Below are 17,292 nucleotides of genomic sequence, written 5' to 3'. Positions count from 1 at the left end.
GCGGGAGTCGGCCTCGCCGTGCGGGGAGCGCGACGGGGGCGAGGGTCGCGCTCAGTCGTGCTGCGCGGGGTGCGGCCGCCCGCGCCTAGCTCCTGCTGTGATGGGTTTGGGGCCAAGCCACCCCTCCTCTGGTGGCTTATAAGTAAGATCCCCACAGCCGGGGGGGGCGGGCGGGCATGGGGCTATTTTGGCCCCGTTTTCTGCCCTGCCCCAGTTTTTATATGAATTTGGGGCCTTTTTCCATCACTTCAGTGATGTAACGAGGTTCCTTGGCTGAAGCACGAGGGTTTCTGCAGCATGCACTTGGTGCAGACACAACCCCACCTGTTTCCAGCTAGAAACGGGCTGAGGTTATAGGTCAAAAGGGGCATTTTTAGAGGTCTCTTGGGGCAACAAGCAGATTCTGGGATCCTAGAAGCCTTTGGCCAGTTTCTGGAGGGAAGGAATCTGATGAAAAAGCCTAGAAAGGATTGGTTTCGAAGGGAACACTGTTGGGGGCTTTTTTTTTCCAGCCACAAAAGGCGGATTTGGGAACATCAAAACATCCAACCATTTTGGGCAAGGACGAAATAGGGCGAAAAAGCCCCCGGAAGGTTCACTTCACGGTTTTCCGTGCCAAATTACTGTAGTGTTTTGCATGGGAACAACTGCAAGTTTTTTTTCCTGTAGAACAGGGAGGAAATGAATGCTACTAATTAAAACAAGCATATGTTTTCAATCCAGGGGTGGGATTTGGGGTGATACCACCGAGTTCATGTGTTAGAGGGTTTTGTTCCTACCCAAATACTTGTCGTCTGTTTTTTATGTGCAGGAAGAAATGGGGGAGAAAGCAAAGCAAGGCCACCATGGCAGGACACTACAGCCCAGTGAGTGAAGGGGAAAGGCCGCAGCTGTCTCCCAGCTCCGAGAGGGGAGGGGTGTCTACAGGTTGGAGCAGGAGTGGTTGGGGGTCTGGACGCCTGGGGTCTCCCCCTGATCTTGGAGGGGAGCAGGGGGTAAAGTGCGTGGGAGTTGGGGGGCAGAGAGCCCAGACACCTGGGGTCTCCCCCGATCTGGGATGCGGGGCACAGAGCCTGGACGCCTGGGGTCTCTCCTGAGCTCTGCAGTGTCCGGATGAGGGTGGGGTAGAGCCACAGGGCTGGATGCTCAGACTCCTGGTTTCCTGGGCTGCTGTGTCACCCTCCCCTTCTCCCCCGCCGCAGGCCCAGGTGGACGCCCCGATGTCAGAGCTGATGTACAAGAACATAGAGCAGCACGAGCCAGGTGATGCGGGTTCCCAGGATGCCCCTGAGCTGGGCAAGGAGCAGCTGGACATGGATACCCCCCCGAATCTTCCACAGCGCAGATGGGGAGGTAGTGTGCTAGTGCTCTCTGCTCAGGGGAATTGTGTTTTGGGGGGGCGGGGGAGGTGTCTCAGACACCTGGGGTTTGTGTGTGTGTGTGAGACCCAGATGCCTGGTTTGTATATGCGTACATGTGTCAGGCACCTGGGCTTTGGGGGAGGTGGGGTGTGCATACACGCACTACAGATGCCTGGGTGCGGGGTGGTGGGGATGTATCGGACACCTGGGTTTTGCGGGGTGTGTCTTGGATGCCTGGGCGGCAGTGGAGTGTGAGAGACATGGTTCAAGGGGGGGGTGTGTGTGTGTGTGTTTTGGATGCCTGCGTTCTCTTTGTGTGTGCGTGCGTGCGTGTGCACAGGCACATGTTCCAGATGCCTGGGTTCTTTGTGAGTGTCCCAACATGCAGAGATGCGTGTGTGTGTTTGCACGTGTTCCAGGTGCCTGTGTTCTTTGTGTGTGTGTGAGTGTATGTTGAGCATGCCTTGATGGAGGTGGAAAAACATTGCCATTCTCTCACCCCCTGTCCATGACGATGCTCCTGAATCAGGCCTGGATCACCACTCCCCCATGCCTCCAGCCCTTGGTCCTTAGACCTCAGACCACGCTGTGATGTCTCCCCTAGCCCCACAGTCCCACTGCCTGCCTGCCTTCCTGTGCAGCTCTGCTGGCGGGGCGGGAACTGCAATGCTCCATAGCTCCCTAAGGGCTGGGTGGTGAAGGCCCTTCTCCACCCCTGCACCTACCCCAGTAACATGTCCCTCTCTCATTTCCCCCCTACCCAGCAGAGCCGCAGGGAACAGCAGGGCAGCCACCATCTACAGCCAGCCCATGAAGACAGCCCCCAAGGTGAGCAGCTCGCTGGTGCGTCCCAGGAGCCTGGGCGCCTGGGCTCCACCCCTGCTCTGGGAGGGGAAGTGGGGTGTGAGGGGGCTGGGAGCCCAGATCCATGGGCTCTGTGCAGCTCTGGGAGGGGAGTGAGGACTTGGGGGTTAGAACGGGGAGCCCAAACACCTGGGTTCTCTCCCCAGCTCTGCCCCGATGTCACCCCCTTGGAGCACAATTGGGCCCTTTTAGCTTTCAGGCTGGACTAGGGTGAGCTCAGTGCCAGGGATGGGGTGGAAGGTGGGGGAGACACGAGCTGGCCTCTCTCCCTCCCCGAGCAGATGGACTGGACGCTAACACAGCTGGAATGATGTCAGTCCCGGCTGGGGCTGGGGTGGGGGCAGAGGGGATCGCAGCTCCATGCAGGGTATATCAGAGCTACTAGGGCAGCAAAGACGTTTAATCCAGGACCTAGGGTTGCGAGGCACTGGCCCCAGTCCAGCCCCCACCTCATGGTAGCACTGGCTTCTGCTGCTTGAGCTTGGGTTGTGGGGACAGGGGGGGAAGGTCTGGCAGCAGTAGTCAGGCTTTTTCCTTCTCCCAGTCCTCTCCTAGAGCTGACACTCTTCAGAGCAGAGCTGGGGAGGGATCCCAAGTGTCCTGGCTCCCAGCTCCTCATGCTGTAGCCCTGCCAGCCCGACCCATGGTGCTAGTCCCCAGCCTAATGCCCGGTGGCTTTTCCCCCCTAGACCAACCCTGACAACGTCCAATACTCCACTGTCAAGATCCAACCAGCCCCGCAGAGCCGCGCACCTGCCTCAGACCTTACCTGTGACTATGCCAACATCAAGCACTACGCGTCAGCCGTGGGCAACCCCATCACCCCTAGTCCTGGCACCAGTCTCAGGAGTGGGGACTGGGGGTCACGTCCTGGGATCAGTGATGGGAGAGAAGATCAGTGGAGCTTTATGGGTGGAAGGGGCTATGTTGCCTGGAAATTTTCTCTCCATTTCCTGAGTCCCATGGTCCCTAGGGCATTGAATTATGCTAATTAGGCTCTGTTATGAATTGATTGCCTTAAGCCTGGCTTCTCAGGACAGCTAAGTACAATGTACACAGCTTTGAACAAGGTGTGGATAATGGTGTGTGATGTAAGAAGCTTTAACGAGGCCTGAGTGGTGGGCTGGAGTATGGCAAATTTTTAATGAGCTGTGGACAGCTAAGCGGCTTTGAATGAGGCATGCACTGGATGTTGGCACAAAATGTAATAATAAGCTTTAAAGAGGAGTGGATGGTGGGACCAAATACTGGGGTGCTTTAAGGAGGTATGGCTAAGCAGACACAAGAGGCTTTTAATGAAGCAGAACATAATGTAACAAGCCTTAATGAGGTGTGGACAGCTATTTCCCCACCCTTTGGCTGAAATTTCCATATGGAAATCCATGGCATTTGCTATTTGCATAATTGACCTACCTACCCATCTTCCCGGCAGGCCTCTGAAGTGGCTGAGATTTTAGCTGTTGTATAATGAGTAATGTGTATTTTACCCTGACTTGTATCCACCTTGGGTGGGTGTCTCTGAGCCCACCACTGTTCTCCCCTGTGTGATTCCTTGCTTTCAAATAAAGCTCTATCCTGCTCAGTTTGGGAAGAAAGAGAAGAAGAAATAAGTGTTTTTGCTGCCTGACACTGTGGAGGATTTGCGTGGTGGGTAACACAGAGGATGCCCGAGCGCTGTCAGAAGAGAAGCAAGTTGTGGGCCGTAGCCATGGGTTCAGGGCGTGACGGCTAGAGACAAGGCAATGCCTGCAGCCCCAGTCTCTAGTGAATTTGAGCAGATGTTTTTCAGGCAACCCCTCTAGAACAGAGCTGGCAGATTCTTCTGCCCCCCAGGACACACATGGACCGTGGGGCTCCTTGTGGGCTGGATACGCACCTGGGAACACAGCCGTCTGGGGACAAACACAGACTCATGTTCCCTGTGGGGCTTCACCATAGATTTCAGTGGCAGGCCTCACCCCAGCTTCTCTAGGAGCCCTGGCGGGTGGGTACAAGCGTATCCATGGGCTGTGTGTTTGACACCCCTACTCTAGGACTTTGTGTGTAGCACGTACTCGCAGGATGGGTGGATCAATGAACCGGTCACTATCCAAGGCTGCAGGTAGGAATACCTTGAAGCAGATGACGAGAGAAGGGGTCGATTGGTAAAACAGCATTTATTTCCTCCAGAGTACAAAGTCGGCTGGGTTAAAGGCATTATATGCTCGGGCATCTCACCAAACAGTGGCCTGCGCCGAGACTGATGTGAGCCTGGGATTAATACCGTTCTTCTGATATGTTTGCTAGTTTTCAGTCCGCTGTCAGATCAGGGCTATACCTTGGCCACTTCCCCATATCACACACACACACACACACACACACACACACACACACACAGACATTCTTACGTGTACAAAGAGAGAGAGAAGATCCTAAAAAGTTATGGAAAGAAATTCTTGGCTTCTTTTATTTGTCCTTATTTACAGAGAAACCAAGAATGGAAGGAAATTTTACAAACAAATTAGTATAAACAAATCGGGACCTGAATTCGGCATTTCAGTGACGGGACTTTCACAGGGCGCTGGTACAGGCATGAGCTTTGGAATGGCACAGGAAATAGGATTTCTCTTCCATTGGGAAATGCAGTGATTTTGTTTGGTTTTGACACTTTAAGATGTTCCAGGACTGGGAAATTTCACCTCCTTTTCCCTCCTGACTTCTCCATGTGTATGAAATTGAGGTTAAAAGATTTATTTCCAAATGAGAACTGAAAAGGTTCCCTTCCAACTATGTGCATGCATTAACAACCTTTCACAGTAACAGGACATTGGCCACCCTGGTCCCCCTGCTTTACCTATGGCAGGCTCAGGTGTAATATCCTTTGCTGTGTCAGGGTTGGTAGTTTTTTACTAATTTACTAAATTATGGATGTGGATAGAATGGTTTGGACAGGGCTGATCCTGCCGCAGGCAGGGGGCTGGACTAGTTGTAACCTCTGGCATGTCCCTTCCAGCCCCAGTTCTCTGAGTTGCAAAAAAACCCCATACGTTTAAACTGTAATGCAGTTAAATTGCAAAAAGGGGCAATTTTCATCACATGTACAAGTGCCCTATGATTTTATGTTAAAATAGATCATCCAAATGCTTTCATTAGATTTTTTCCCCCTCCCAGAAGCGAGATCGCATCAAAATCCATCGTGCTACCTTTGAATAGCATATCCAATAAGGTTTAACCCTGACATTCATTTCCAAATGAAAAATCCATCTGGCCCATTTCCAAAAATGCAAAAAAATGTTTTGTTTTGATTTTTCTTCCACACCCCAACCCTCGAAAAGCCAAAGCTACATCGCAACCAAAACTGCTCCTTCTAGTACAATACTCAGTGCAGCTTTGAACAACATTTCCTGGGAAAATGAAAAAGAGCATTATAAAAACGGATCTTTTTAATAGCATGGACTGTTCTTTGCTGCCATAGGGGATAGGGCAAGGAACATGGGTCTCAGGTTTTGATTTGTGAGAAGCTTCATTTTTTTTTTTTTATTCCTGCCCCCAACCAAAACCCCCCAAAGTACCATATTGACACGTGTACCACATGCACCTTTTCAGCAAAAATTAATTCTCCAAAAAATGGGCACATGTTTTAATTGAGAACCATGTTTTCCATGCCAGAAAGGAGTTGTGGGGATGCCAGAATGGCTTCCAGGAGGCTGCACTGTGCACTTTGGCAGCAGCTGTGCAAGCTTTTGTGCGAGTAGCTGGTGGGGAGAGATGTTGAGCGACTCGGTCCCTGCTCCACGCAGCCCGTGGTCATGGCAAGGCTAAGCTCTGACTGGGAAGCCTGGAAAACATCTTTTCATCATGCTGGTTGCCCACAGCAAGGTGCAGGTCTTAGTTGAGGGCATACGGTATGTGAGAAAATACGATAACGTAAAAGCCAGACACATTCATATGGAAAAAGCAGCTGTTTCTCTATGGCAAAACCCTACAAGAGGAGGATTGTTGATTGGCTCTACTGTGAGCATCATCCTGTGCCCTCCAGAGCCCTGTCAGAGCCCCATCACTTGGCCAATTTGAGGTTGCTTTTAAACCTAACTATATCCACTAACACCTACCAATAAATAGACCATCGATTGAGGTTGCCTGGAGAGTTACAAGGGTTAGGGATGCGTCCAAACTGCATTAAGCTCTGGTTAGAAAGTGGTGATGTTAGTTTCGAGCCATCATTTTGTCTCCAGTGCATCGGGCAAATATTGGGGAGCAGTTGGGGGGGGGGGGGACTTCCCCGACTAAAAAGGGCGCCGAAAAGAATCAGAGATGACTCTGTTATCCAAGTCTCTCCGCTTGCCCTGCAGCAGAGGACAGGGGGCTTCTGGGAGCAGAAGTGTGAGAAGAATTAATCAGGAATTCCTACGCATGTTGGCCGTTGGGCTCTGGATGGACAGACTAGATGGGTCCAGTCTGGACGAACTGACAGTTCTTCTGAGAGGATGGACGGACGTGAATAAAGGTATCAAGGCTGCACCGCGATTCCCCTCCCCTCCCCTCCCCGAGATACCAGTTCAAGTAATAATGGCGGGATGCCTTTGAATGAGGGGGCCATCTGGACCACTATATGGGTCCCTTCCTGGCTGGGGATTGCTGTAAGTGATGTTAATCTTTAGACAAAGCTACTTCAATGCAAAATAAAAGGGGGAGGGGGCTGGATCTGGAGGGTTGTGGGTGGGGAACAGAGAAGTGGCTACTGGGGTCCAGCAGAGAGAGCTAACCAGTTGCTTGACTTTCTAGGATGGACGGTATTGCAAGGTCCATTGGCTCAAGCTGGCCCAGTGGGAGCTGGAAGAAGGAAGGAAGAGCCCCTGGATGGAGGTTGCAATGGGGAAACTGAGGCACAGCATGCTGGTAGGACTGGGAAAGATGCGTGGAAGGATGACGATGTTGGGAGAGGCTGTGGAAAACCAGCTCCCGCTCTGTCCCCACCCTGGGATTAGATCCATTTGCAGCTGCGTCTGGAGACAGGTAGCTTGAATCACGGAGATGGGGGAAATGAAGAGGTCCCTCCCGTCGCTGGGATGCCTGATGGCCATGACCAGGAATGTCTATTCAGCAGGTGTGGACAGGCTCATGGGGTCTTGATTTCCTATGGCAGGCGGCATGGCCTGCACAGGGAGGTGTGGCCAAGCCCTGTGTGGGCTGTCGACCTCTCTCTTCCATGTGTCCGTGGGCATGTGTCCTGCCTCCATGGCAGAGGGAGGGGCTGGGAGGGAATAGAGGACGTGGCCAGGCTGGATGGGAAGGGGCCATGACGATGGGTGTCAAGGGCAGTCTGTGATAACAGGAGTGGCCTGTCCCTGAGAGGGCGGGGGGGCATAGCCTGGCAGTGGGTGGGTGGGGCCTGCGGCAATGGGTGTGGCCTGACAGGGGCAATGAGCATGGCCTGTCACTGTGTGGATCTGGCAGTGGGTGGAGGGGGTCTTTGTTGCTGGGTGTGGCCTCCCGGCAGGGGCGGACCTCACTTGACACGAATCTCAGCGTACTCGGCCAGCTCCTCGGTCAGGGTGTAGCTGTCCTTGGTGCTCAGCTTGGCGAAGTCGATGTTGGCGTAGTCCACATCCAGGTCCAGAGAGCCCTCACGCTTGCTCAGCAGGCGTTTGTCGGAGGCCGGGCGCCACCCAAACTGCGGGGGAGAGCACAGGGGCCGGGGGGGAGGGAAGGGGTCAGCACAGGCTGGGGAGTCTTTGTGCTGCTGGGCACAACAGGGTTAACTCTTAGGTCTCCATGCCACTGGGCATTATAAGGTTAACCTTCCACACTTGGCCACTGGGCATTAAAGGGTTAACCTGTGGGGGTGGGGGAAGCCAGTGGACAGTATAGTCCACTGGCTGAGGCTTCTGGGTCACTGCCTATTAAAGGCTTAACCCACAGCGGTGGGGGCTCCCTGTCCCTGGGCATTAAAGGGTTAATGGGCCACTGGACATTATAGGGTTAATTGGCCAGGATGTGCTTAACCCGGAGACCCTCCCAGGCATTAAATGGTTAGCCCACATGGGGGGGGCACCCCCCCACTGCTGGGCATTAAAGAGTTAACCCATAGTGCGCACCCTCTCCCCCACTACTGCTGGGTGTTATAGGGTTAAACCCCTGGAAATTCCCCACCACCACCCCGGGGCAGACTTGGGGGATGCCCCCCCATTCCTGCATCCCCCCCATGGGTGGGGACCCCACAGAGATGACATGGCATGGAGGCAGCAGACAGGCACATGGGGAGACCAGCCAGGCACAGACACCCACCATGCACCCCCCATCCCAGGCCCAGGATTGGGGCCCCCCTCTGCAGCACAGACACAGGACAGCCACAGCGCAGGGGGGTGGGGGTGGGAGCAGTGCGGTGACCCCTGGCGGGGCGGGGATCTGACACAGGCGGGGGCGGACACGGGGATCCCTACTCACCACCCCGGGTCAGTGGCTCTCCAGGGAGCAGATCTCCTTGGACTGGCGGAGAAGGGAGAGGGTCATGGGGGGCATCTGGGGGGAGTGGGATGGAGGGAAAATCCCAGTGTCACACCCCTCCCCCCCCCCAAAACAGCCAGCGCCCCTGGATTAGGTTCAGATTGGGCTGGTGGTGTCCAGAGGGGGAAGACCCCTGCCCCGTCCTTATCCAGTGAGTGGGTAAGTCGGGGATTGGGTGCCCACAGGTGGGTTGGAGGGGCAGTCTCATCAGTCTGTCCATCTATCCACCCATCTCTGTAACCACCCACCCATCTCTATATCCATCCATCCACCATCCATCCATCTGTCCATCCATCCATCCCTCTCTCTATAACCTTCTAATCCATCCACCCATGTGCCACTCTCCCACCCCCTTGTCCATCCATCCCCGCCTACACCCGCACCTCGGACTTGTGCAGGCTGGGCCGCAGGTCCCCGCTGTAGACCACGGGCGGGGTCTCGGTCTGGATGAAGCGCTCTTCCTGGAGGATGAGACACAACGTGATGGGGCTGCAAGCACCCACTGCCTGCAGGGCCCTACCCGCGCGGAGCGGTGAGGGGTGACACCTGGGTTCTAGTCTCAGCTCTGTCACACCTAGAGCATCCAGTAATGCTGAGTGTGATGTGGTGTGATAACATTCAGAAGTAGCTGCGGATCGATATGCCGTGGCTGGAAACTAACACAATACAATATAATTCCAGGGACGGCACGTCGAGCTGCAGCTGTGTGTAAAGAGCAGAACAGAAGAGAATAGAATAGATCATTACAAGCTGATGCATCTCTCTCAACCAGTGCAGTGCCATAGGCTATAACATAATATCTGTAATAAATCATCCTATAATCTAATCTAAACTGATATATGATATGGTGCAATTATAATACATAAATCAACTGGTCATTGCATCACATACTGGTTTACGTGATGTTGTATTATATTGCATTACATTGGTTTAGATATGTATATTCATCAGCTTGAATTATATTACATTTCACTATGTTACATTCCATTATATTACATTGTTATATTGTATTATATTATGTCACATTGTATTACATCCCATTATATTATCTATAAAACCTATGTCATGTTATGTTATTACATTCCATTATATTACATTATATTATGTAATATAACGTAATATAATGTAACATCATATATACTATATTACATTATGTTGTTATATAATGCAATATAACATAACCTAACAGTATAACATTGTATAACATAATATAACATAATATGCGTATAAATGTAAAATATTACATTACCTTATATTACATTATGATAGAATTACAAGCCAATTTATATAGATCTAAACCAATGCAACGTAAGGTAACATAATACAGTAGAAATCATTTTATAATCTAACGTAAACTGATACATGATGTGATGTGATTACTAGCTTATTTATATATTATATAATCACATCATATTGTAGACATAATATAGATTATAGATTGTAGATCAGTTTAGGCTGGAAAAATATGGCATGGTATGGTATATAAATCATCTTGCAATCGCATCACATATTTGTTTAAAAATTAGATTACAAGCTACTTTCTATTGTATTGTGTTACATGATGCTATGCTGCATTGCCTTGTGTTGGTTTAGATATAACTTACCAGTCAGCTTGTCCCAAAACCAGTGCAGTGCAATATAAATGTAACATAATACAATTTGTTATAATACGACGAATGTATTGTATTACTATCGTGGATAATAATGAAACACTTTTTAGATTCACTGCATTTTCTTACAACAGCATTGATCACATGACTATGGCCCTAGAGCAGTTATTTTCAACCTTTTTTCATTTGCAGGCCCCTAAAAAATTTGGAATGGAGGTGCAGACCCCTCGAAATGGTAAGTGTGGGTATTCACATACTTCTGATAGAGCACAATCATCTTTCTTGAACCCCTTGGATGTAGCCTGCGAACGCCCTGGGGTGTGCGAACCACAGGCTGAAAACCACTGGCCAAGATCGAAGACACTGCTCCCCTCCTCCTGTCTGTGAAATGGGAATAGGCTTGGGATGAGCTATATGATGGAAGCATTGGGGCGACTCAGTGCTTCTGTATTTGTGTCATTGTTACTAGAATGGTTTCTGTGAGATCAGGACAGGGATGCTCTGAGTGCGATCACCGCTTCAGTGGTGTTTTTGTCAGAAAAGCCTTCAAAATGCCTGGCTTGGAGGGGAATGTGAAGAATCGGACTGCTTTTCCTGACCCAAAATTGTCCTTAAAGTCCAATATTGGGTGCTTTTCTTTCAGAGCGGAGTGGGGGAGGGGACGGGACAGTTGCAGGGTTGGGGACTTACTTCTTGCGGGTCTGGCTGATGTAACAAACGATGGCGATGAGGATGGCGAAGGCCACCACGGCCCCCACCGGCCCCACCTTGGCCCACATGAGGCTGTCTGTAGAGAGCCAGAGAGGGAGAAGTTAGAGGCAGAAGTGCTGGGTGGGCTGGCCCAGCACAGGGCACTGTAGGGCTGCTGCCCAGAACCCAGGGGTATTGCAGGGGCACTCACTGGCGTGGTGGAAGTGCAGCTGGCGGCGGCGGGCACCGTGGGCATTGCGGGCAGCGCACAGCACATAGAGCTGGGAGTCAAGCTCGCCACGCAGCGTGAGGATGCTGGTGAGGGCATAGCCAGCCCGCTCTGTCTGGGCCACCTCCCGTGCGCTCTCGTTGAGGCTCACATTGCGTGTGGGCAGCTCGAAGGTCACAGCCGCCTCAGGGTTGGCCTTGACAGCGCAGATGCACTGGACCGTGTCCCGCCCAGCCGTACACCGCGACTCCGGCAGGATTATCGGTGTGACTGTGGGCAGGGGGGTGGAACATGGCTGGTCAGTTACAGGGGTGGGGGTGGCCATCAACAACTCTAGGCAGGGGGTTCAGGGCTGAGATGCAGCCAGCTCTTGGGTGGGGCAACTGAGGAACAGATCCATATAACATTACAGGTTGCTTGGGGCCATGATGTGGCCAGCTCTGGGGTAGGACAGCTGGGGAATGGCTGAGTATAACAACACAGAAGTTGTGTGGTGCTGAGATGCAGCCAGCTCTGGGGTGGGGCGACTGAGGAACAGATCCATTTAACATTACAGGTTGCTTGGGGCCATGATGTGGCCAGCTCTGCGGTGGGACAGGACAGCTGGGGAACGGCTGAGTATAACACTAGGTTGTTTAGTGCTGAGATGCAGCCAGCTCTGGGGTGGGAAACAGCTATAGGTTGCTTGAGGTTAAGATGCAGTCAGCTCTGGGGTGGGACATCTGAGGAACAGCTGTGTATGGCACTGTATAGGTTGGTGCTGAAATGCAGCCAAGTCCCGGGGATGGCGGTATATAACAGCCTGAGGAGGGCTTGCGATACAGCCAGCTTTCAGCCTGGGCAGGTGAGGAGCAGCTACTTATAACAGCCTGGCAGGAAGACTTGTTCAGTGCCACCATGCGGCTGGTTCTGGGGTGGAATGGCTGCAGAGGACACCCATAGGGACCCACTGTTTCCCCCCCCCCAACCTAGGTGGGTGGGCATGGGTGACTCACACTCCACGGTGAGGTTGAAGGCGGTGGCCTGCTGCCCATACTGGTTCTCAGCTACACACCAGTACTCGCCGTCATCCTCGTGGGTGACGCCGGGGAGGTCCAGCGCCAGCTGCCGCTCATAAACAGCTGTGGCCAGCACACGTCGCTCCTTCAGCAGGCTGAGAATGGGCTCGGGGTTGCTCTCCGTGCTGCATGCAATGGTCACGGGCTCCCCCTCCACTGCCACCCCCGAGGCATTGATCACAGGCGGCCGTGGAGCATCTGCAGGGTTGGGGGAGGATGGGACCCGGTCCTCACTGCTCTAACCACCCTGCTCCAGCCCCCACCCTGCAGAGAATCCCGGCGCCTGGGTGCAGGGACACTCACAGAACACGGTGAGGCCGAGGGAGCGGTTGGCGCGGCCATGGACGTTCTCAGCCACGCAGGTGTAGATGCCATCGTGGGCGGGGGTGACATTGTAGAGCTGCAGCTCCAGGCGCGTGCCTGGCTCCTCGGCCAGCACTGCCGCACCCTGCGCCCAAGTCAGCAGCGCCACTGGGCTGGCATCAGCTGCGCATGCCAGCACCACAGATGCCCCCTCCGTGGCCTCCAGTGAGTCTGTCATCTCCACAATGTGCGGCTCATCTGCAGGGGAGAGAGGAGGGGGAGAAGAGGTCAGGGGTTAGGGTTGGGGAGGACCCAGGTGTCCGGATACCAGGCCATCCGTCCCTCATGCTCTTGACGCCCCAGCCTCTGATTTTTACCCAGACCCAGGTGCTAGAGCTGCAGCAGAACCCAAGTGCCCTGCTAGGCCCGTCTCCCCCACTATATGCGGGGGGGAACCCAGGCATATGGGGGACAGGCCCCACCTCGCTCTAACCCCTCAGCCCCATTGCCCACCCAGAGCCAGGAGAGAAGCCAGGTGTCCGGGCTCCCCACCCCTCCACCTCTTACCAGGAGAGATCCCAGGCATCTGGGCTTCCAGCCCCTCCTCCTCCTCTAACCCGCCCCCTCATCTCAGAGCTGGAGAGAACCCAGGCATCCGGGCTTCCCTGCTAGGCCAGGTTCCCCTCCCAGAGCAGGGTGAGGAGACCCAGGTGTCCTGGCTCCACCCCAACCCCAGGTGGGATCTCTGGTGTTCCCCCCCACCCCAACCCCATGGTAGAACCCAGGTGTCCTGGCTCTCCTGGGAGGGAACCCCAGCATCCAGGCTCACACTTGACGTCGAGGGTGGCACGGTCCTCGAACTCGAAGGTGGTGTTGGTGTAGGTCACACGGCAGGCCAGGGTGCGGCCGTGGTCCCGGCGGCTGGGCAGGAACCGCACCCCGGACACTTGGGTCCAGTTGCCATCGGTCTCCTCGAGCCGGGCCTGCACCGTCTGCTCTGCCAGCTCCTCGTGGCCCTGCCACCTCACCACCGGGCGCATCTCGGGGCAGTTGTCGGGCACCAGGCAGCGCAGCTCCACCTCTGCCCCCTCCACCACCACCAGCGGCACCATGATGGTCGGCTTGTCTGGAGGGGGGGATAGGCCGTGAAGCCAGGTGTCTGGGTGCATGGCAGCACACCGGGCCCCAATTGGCCCCCCCCCCCCCCTTCTCGCAGAGCATGGAGAGAACCCAGGGGTCTGGGCAGGGAGGGGACCCAGGTGCTGTGTCAGCCCTGGTGGTCCTTTACCCCAAGCACCCCCTAGTGGTAGATCCCCTCCTACCACCCCCTAGTGATCCATTACCCCTTTCTACCGCCCCCGAGTTATAGATTCCCCCCACCCCTTAGTGATCCATTTCCCCCTTCTACAGCTCCTTAGTGGTGGATCCCCTCCTACCACCACCTAGTGAACCATTACCCCTTTCTACTGCCCCCTTAGTGATAGATTCCCCGGTCTCCCACCCCCTAGTGATCCTCTACCACCTTCTACTGCCCCCTAGTGGTAGATTCCCCCTCCCCCCAGTGATCCACCCCTGCCTTCTACTGCCCCTTAGTCATAGATCCTCCCTCTTCCACTCTCTAGTGATCCATTACCCCAGGGGTGGGCAAAATTTGGCCCGGGGGCCAGATGCAGCCCACCAGGCCATTCTATCCAGCCCGCGGGGCCCCTAAAAAATTAGAAAATTAATATTTATCTGCCCCTGGCTGCCTGTCATGCGGCCCTCCATGGCTTGCCAAAAATCAGTAAGCGGCCCTCTGCCCAAAATAATTGCCCACCCCAGCATTACCCACTTCTAGTGCCCCCTAGTGGTAGATTCCCCTCTCCCACCCACTAGTGATTCATTCCCTCCTCCTAGTACCCTCTAGTGGATCCCTCCACCCCTAGTGATCCATTCCCCCTTCTGGCCTCCCCAGCCCCGCGGCATTGGTGGCACTCACTGACGATCTCCAGGTTGCTGTGGTCGGAGTAGGTGTACTGGTTGTAGCCGCCCAGGTCGGCTCGGAAGTAGTACTTGCCAGCCAGCTCGGGGCTGAGGCGGGTGATGAGCAGTGAGCAGTTGTGAGCCTGGAGGTCACCCAGCAGGCGTGTGCGGCCCTGGAAGCTCTCGTGCACAATGCTGGTGCGGGACTTGAACACCACAGGGGGGTAGTTCTTGGGGTAGGGGCTGTTGTAGTACCAGAGCCCGTGCACGGTGGCCGGACGCAGCTCCTCAGGGAAGTCGAAGCGGCAGGGCACCGCCACGCATGTGCCCTCGAAAGCCGAGATATGCAGGGGCATCCAGGCGCCCCAGTGCCCGCCTGCCACGCCTGTGAGGGAGGGAGGAAGTCAGGGGTATGCCTGGGTCTGTCTCATGCCCCTCCGCCAGGCCCTTCCCTGGTCAGAGCTTTGGGGTGGAAGGGCAAGATCTGAACTGGGGGTTGTTACTGTGCATGTGTTTGTCTTTCTGGACATCCACACATTCATCTGCCCTCTTAGTCCTCTATCCATCCACCCAGCCATTCTCCTAGTCCTCCCTCCCTCCCTCCATCCATCCTTTCTTGCTCTCTCTCTCTCTCTGGCTCTGATCCCTGCTGTCCCTCAGCCTGGTCTCGACCATCATGCCCTGTAGCTGACCCTGACCAATGCAGACCCAGTCAAACCAGTAGGACCGTCCTACTGGGGCAGCCCAGCCTATCTGGAGACTCAGCTCCTTCCAGACTGAATGATGTCCTTCTATTGTCCAGCCAGTTTCCTGTTCCCTGGCTCATGGCTGGGGTGTTTGAAAACACCCAGGCCTGGATGGAGAGGATGTGAAGGCCAAGGTGCTGCGGAGGGGATGGTACCTTCAAGGAGGACCCAGAGGAGCGAGAGAGCCATGGTGAGTGTCATGGTTGGCTGAGACCGAGGCGAGGCGGGCAGGAGAGAAGGTGAGAGCTGGGGAGAGAGAAGAGGGAGGGCGTGAATGGAGAGTAGGAAGCAAGAATGGGGCAGGGGACACAGAGACCCCAGGCATCTGGGACATGCAAGCGTGCGCGCACACCCACAGAACCCAGGTGTCCGGGACGCACACCCCCACACGCACACAGAGCCCAGGCATCCAGGATGCATGTGAACGCACACACAGAACCCAGGGTATCTCATACATGTTGTGCACAGAACCCAGGCATCTGGGGTGCACACATGCACACAACCCAGGCATCCGGGGCACACACATGCACATAACCGAGCCATCCAGAATACATTCACACATGAAGCAACAAAGTTCACCAATACCCGCCCTGGTAGGAGTCTGGGGGACTGTGGGTGAGGCTGGGAGCCCGGGTTCCCTCCCTGCTCTGGGAAGGGAGTGGGGGCCGGGGCGTTGGTTTGAGGGCTCCCAGCCCCCCTGCTCTCTCTCAAGCCAGGGGGTTTCTCTCTCAAGCCAGGGGCTCTCTCAAGCCTTGGCTACCCCACAGACACCCGTACACACACACCCACCCCAAATTAACCGTGGAGTGGGGATAGAAGACAGGTGTCCGGGCTCTCAATCCCCCCCAGCCTTGGCTCCACTCCCCTCCCAAGGCAGAGACTGAACCCAGGCGTCAGCTTCCCTGGCCTCTAACCCCCATCCCCGCTCCCTTCTTAAATGTGACCAGAAACCCCAGCTGTCCCGGCTCCCAGGCTCTCGCCTCCCCCCAGAGCTGGGATAGAAACCAGGAAACAAGTCAAAATGAACCATTTAAGCTATTCTGGGTCTTTTTTTATTCAGCCACATCCAGTTAGCTGCCAGAAGGGGAAAATACTGTGTTTCGGTAAAACTGAGGTATATTAGCTACAGTACAATACAGCACCGCATTAAATTATTAATACACTCTTACCCTAGTTCTATGCCCTTGTTGTTTCATCTTAGATTGAAGTATTACATTTCTATTCTTAAAATACCTATTTTATTATTAAATCCATATCCCGTATCATTCACGTGACCCCCCACCTCCCCCCCTGCCCCCTTTGCAATCCAGCACTCAGAAATTGCGGATAAATACGGCTGTTGCCGAAACTATCTCTTTTTGCTTTGTTATAGCCCAGATTTTGTCTCTGGTTGAGCCAACAGCTCAGGAAGTGGCCGGGGGGCGCTTTGTGTTGCGGAAAATTTAGAAGTTTGGGCTTTTCAGCACCAAAAAATTTCCCATATGAATTCTGTCTGCCCCCCTCCACCACCAGGGCAGGGGTTTGAACCTACTCTAGCTGGGGCGGGAAGGCCCAGACACCAAGTTGTTGCCATGATAGGGGGTAGCAATGGGCCACTAGCCAGGCTTTCAAGGCGTGGGCCTTGCATTGTGGCCATGACAGTGGTTAGTGATGGTGTCTATTGGGCCTACTCTAGCCAGGGTTTGAAGGCCTGGTCCTCCAGTCGTTGCCATGGCAGCAGGCAGTGATGGTGTCTCTTGGGCCTACTCTAGCCAGGGTTTGAAGGCCTGGTCCTTGAGCAGCCTTCACAACAGCTCAGCACAGGGAGGTCTCTATGGGCCTACTCTAGGAAGGCTTTTTAGGGCCTAGTTCTAGAGTCATTGCAGCCCCTGCCCCATGGCGGCTCCCCGAACCTCTGAAGCCTGAGCTAGAGTTGGCCCCATAGACCCCTCCTAAAGCAAGATGGGCGCTGGGGACGCCAGGCGCCCGGGTCCCAGTCGGTGC

At 54.4% G+C, this 17,292-nt stretch overlaps 1 protein-coding gene and 1 long non-coding RNA gene across 2 annotated transcripts in view; one reads left to right on the top strand and one right to left on the bottom strand.

The window, feature by feature from the left end:
* The first annotated feature begins 6 nt into the window (after positions 1-6).
* Positions 7-3,807, top strand: LOC102388237. Its single transcript, XR_325378.3, has 5 exons — positions 7-142; positions 812-866; positions 1,203-1,353; positions 2,126-2,189; positions 2,915-3,807. It is a non-coding gene; the product is annotated as an uncharacterized LOC102388237 (long non-coding RNA).
* A 7,200-nt stretch (positions 3,808-11,007) lies between these two features.
* Positions 11,008-17,292, bottom strand: part of MAG (myelin associated glycoprotein) — a 7,504-nt gene continuing 1,219 nt past the window's right edge. The window contains exons 2-8 of the mRNA XM_014526836.2: positions 15,465-15,555; positions 14,580-14,948; positions 13,431-13,727; positions 12,602-12,859; positions 12,236-12,496; positions 11,223-11,510; positions 11,008-11,108 (exon numbers count right to left, since the gene is read on the bottom strand). Of these exons, the coding sequence (XP_014382322.1) occupies positions 11,008-11,108; positions 11,223-11,510; positions 12,236-12,496; positions 12,602-12,859; positions 13,431-13,727; positions 14,580-14,948; positions 15,465-15,510 (1,620 nt within the window). The 5' untranslated portion in view covers positions 15,511-15,555. The remainder of the gene's footprint in view (positions 11,109-11,222; positions 11,511-12,235; positions 12,497-12,601; positions 12,860-13,430; positions 13,728-14,579; positions 14,949-15,464; positions 15,556-17,292) is intronic.

Source organism: Alligator sinensis, unplaced genomic scaffold (assembly GCF_000455745.1).
Source record: "Alligator sinensis unplaced genomic scaffold, ASM45574v1 scaffold1434_1, whole genome shotgun sequence".
Lineage (NCBI taxonomy): Eukaryota > Metazoa > Chordata > Crocodylia > Alligatoridae > Alligator > Alligator sinensis.
The sequence above is the reverse complement of the archived record's forward strand: the minus strand, read 5'-3'. Positions and strand labels throughout refer to the sequence as shown.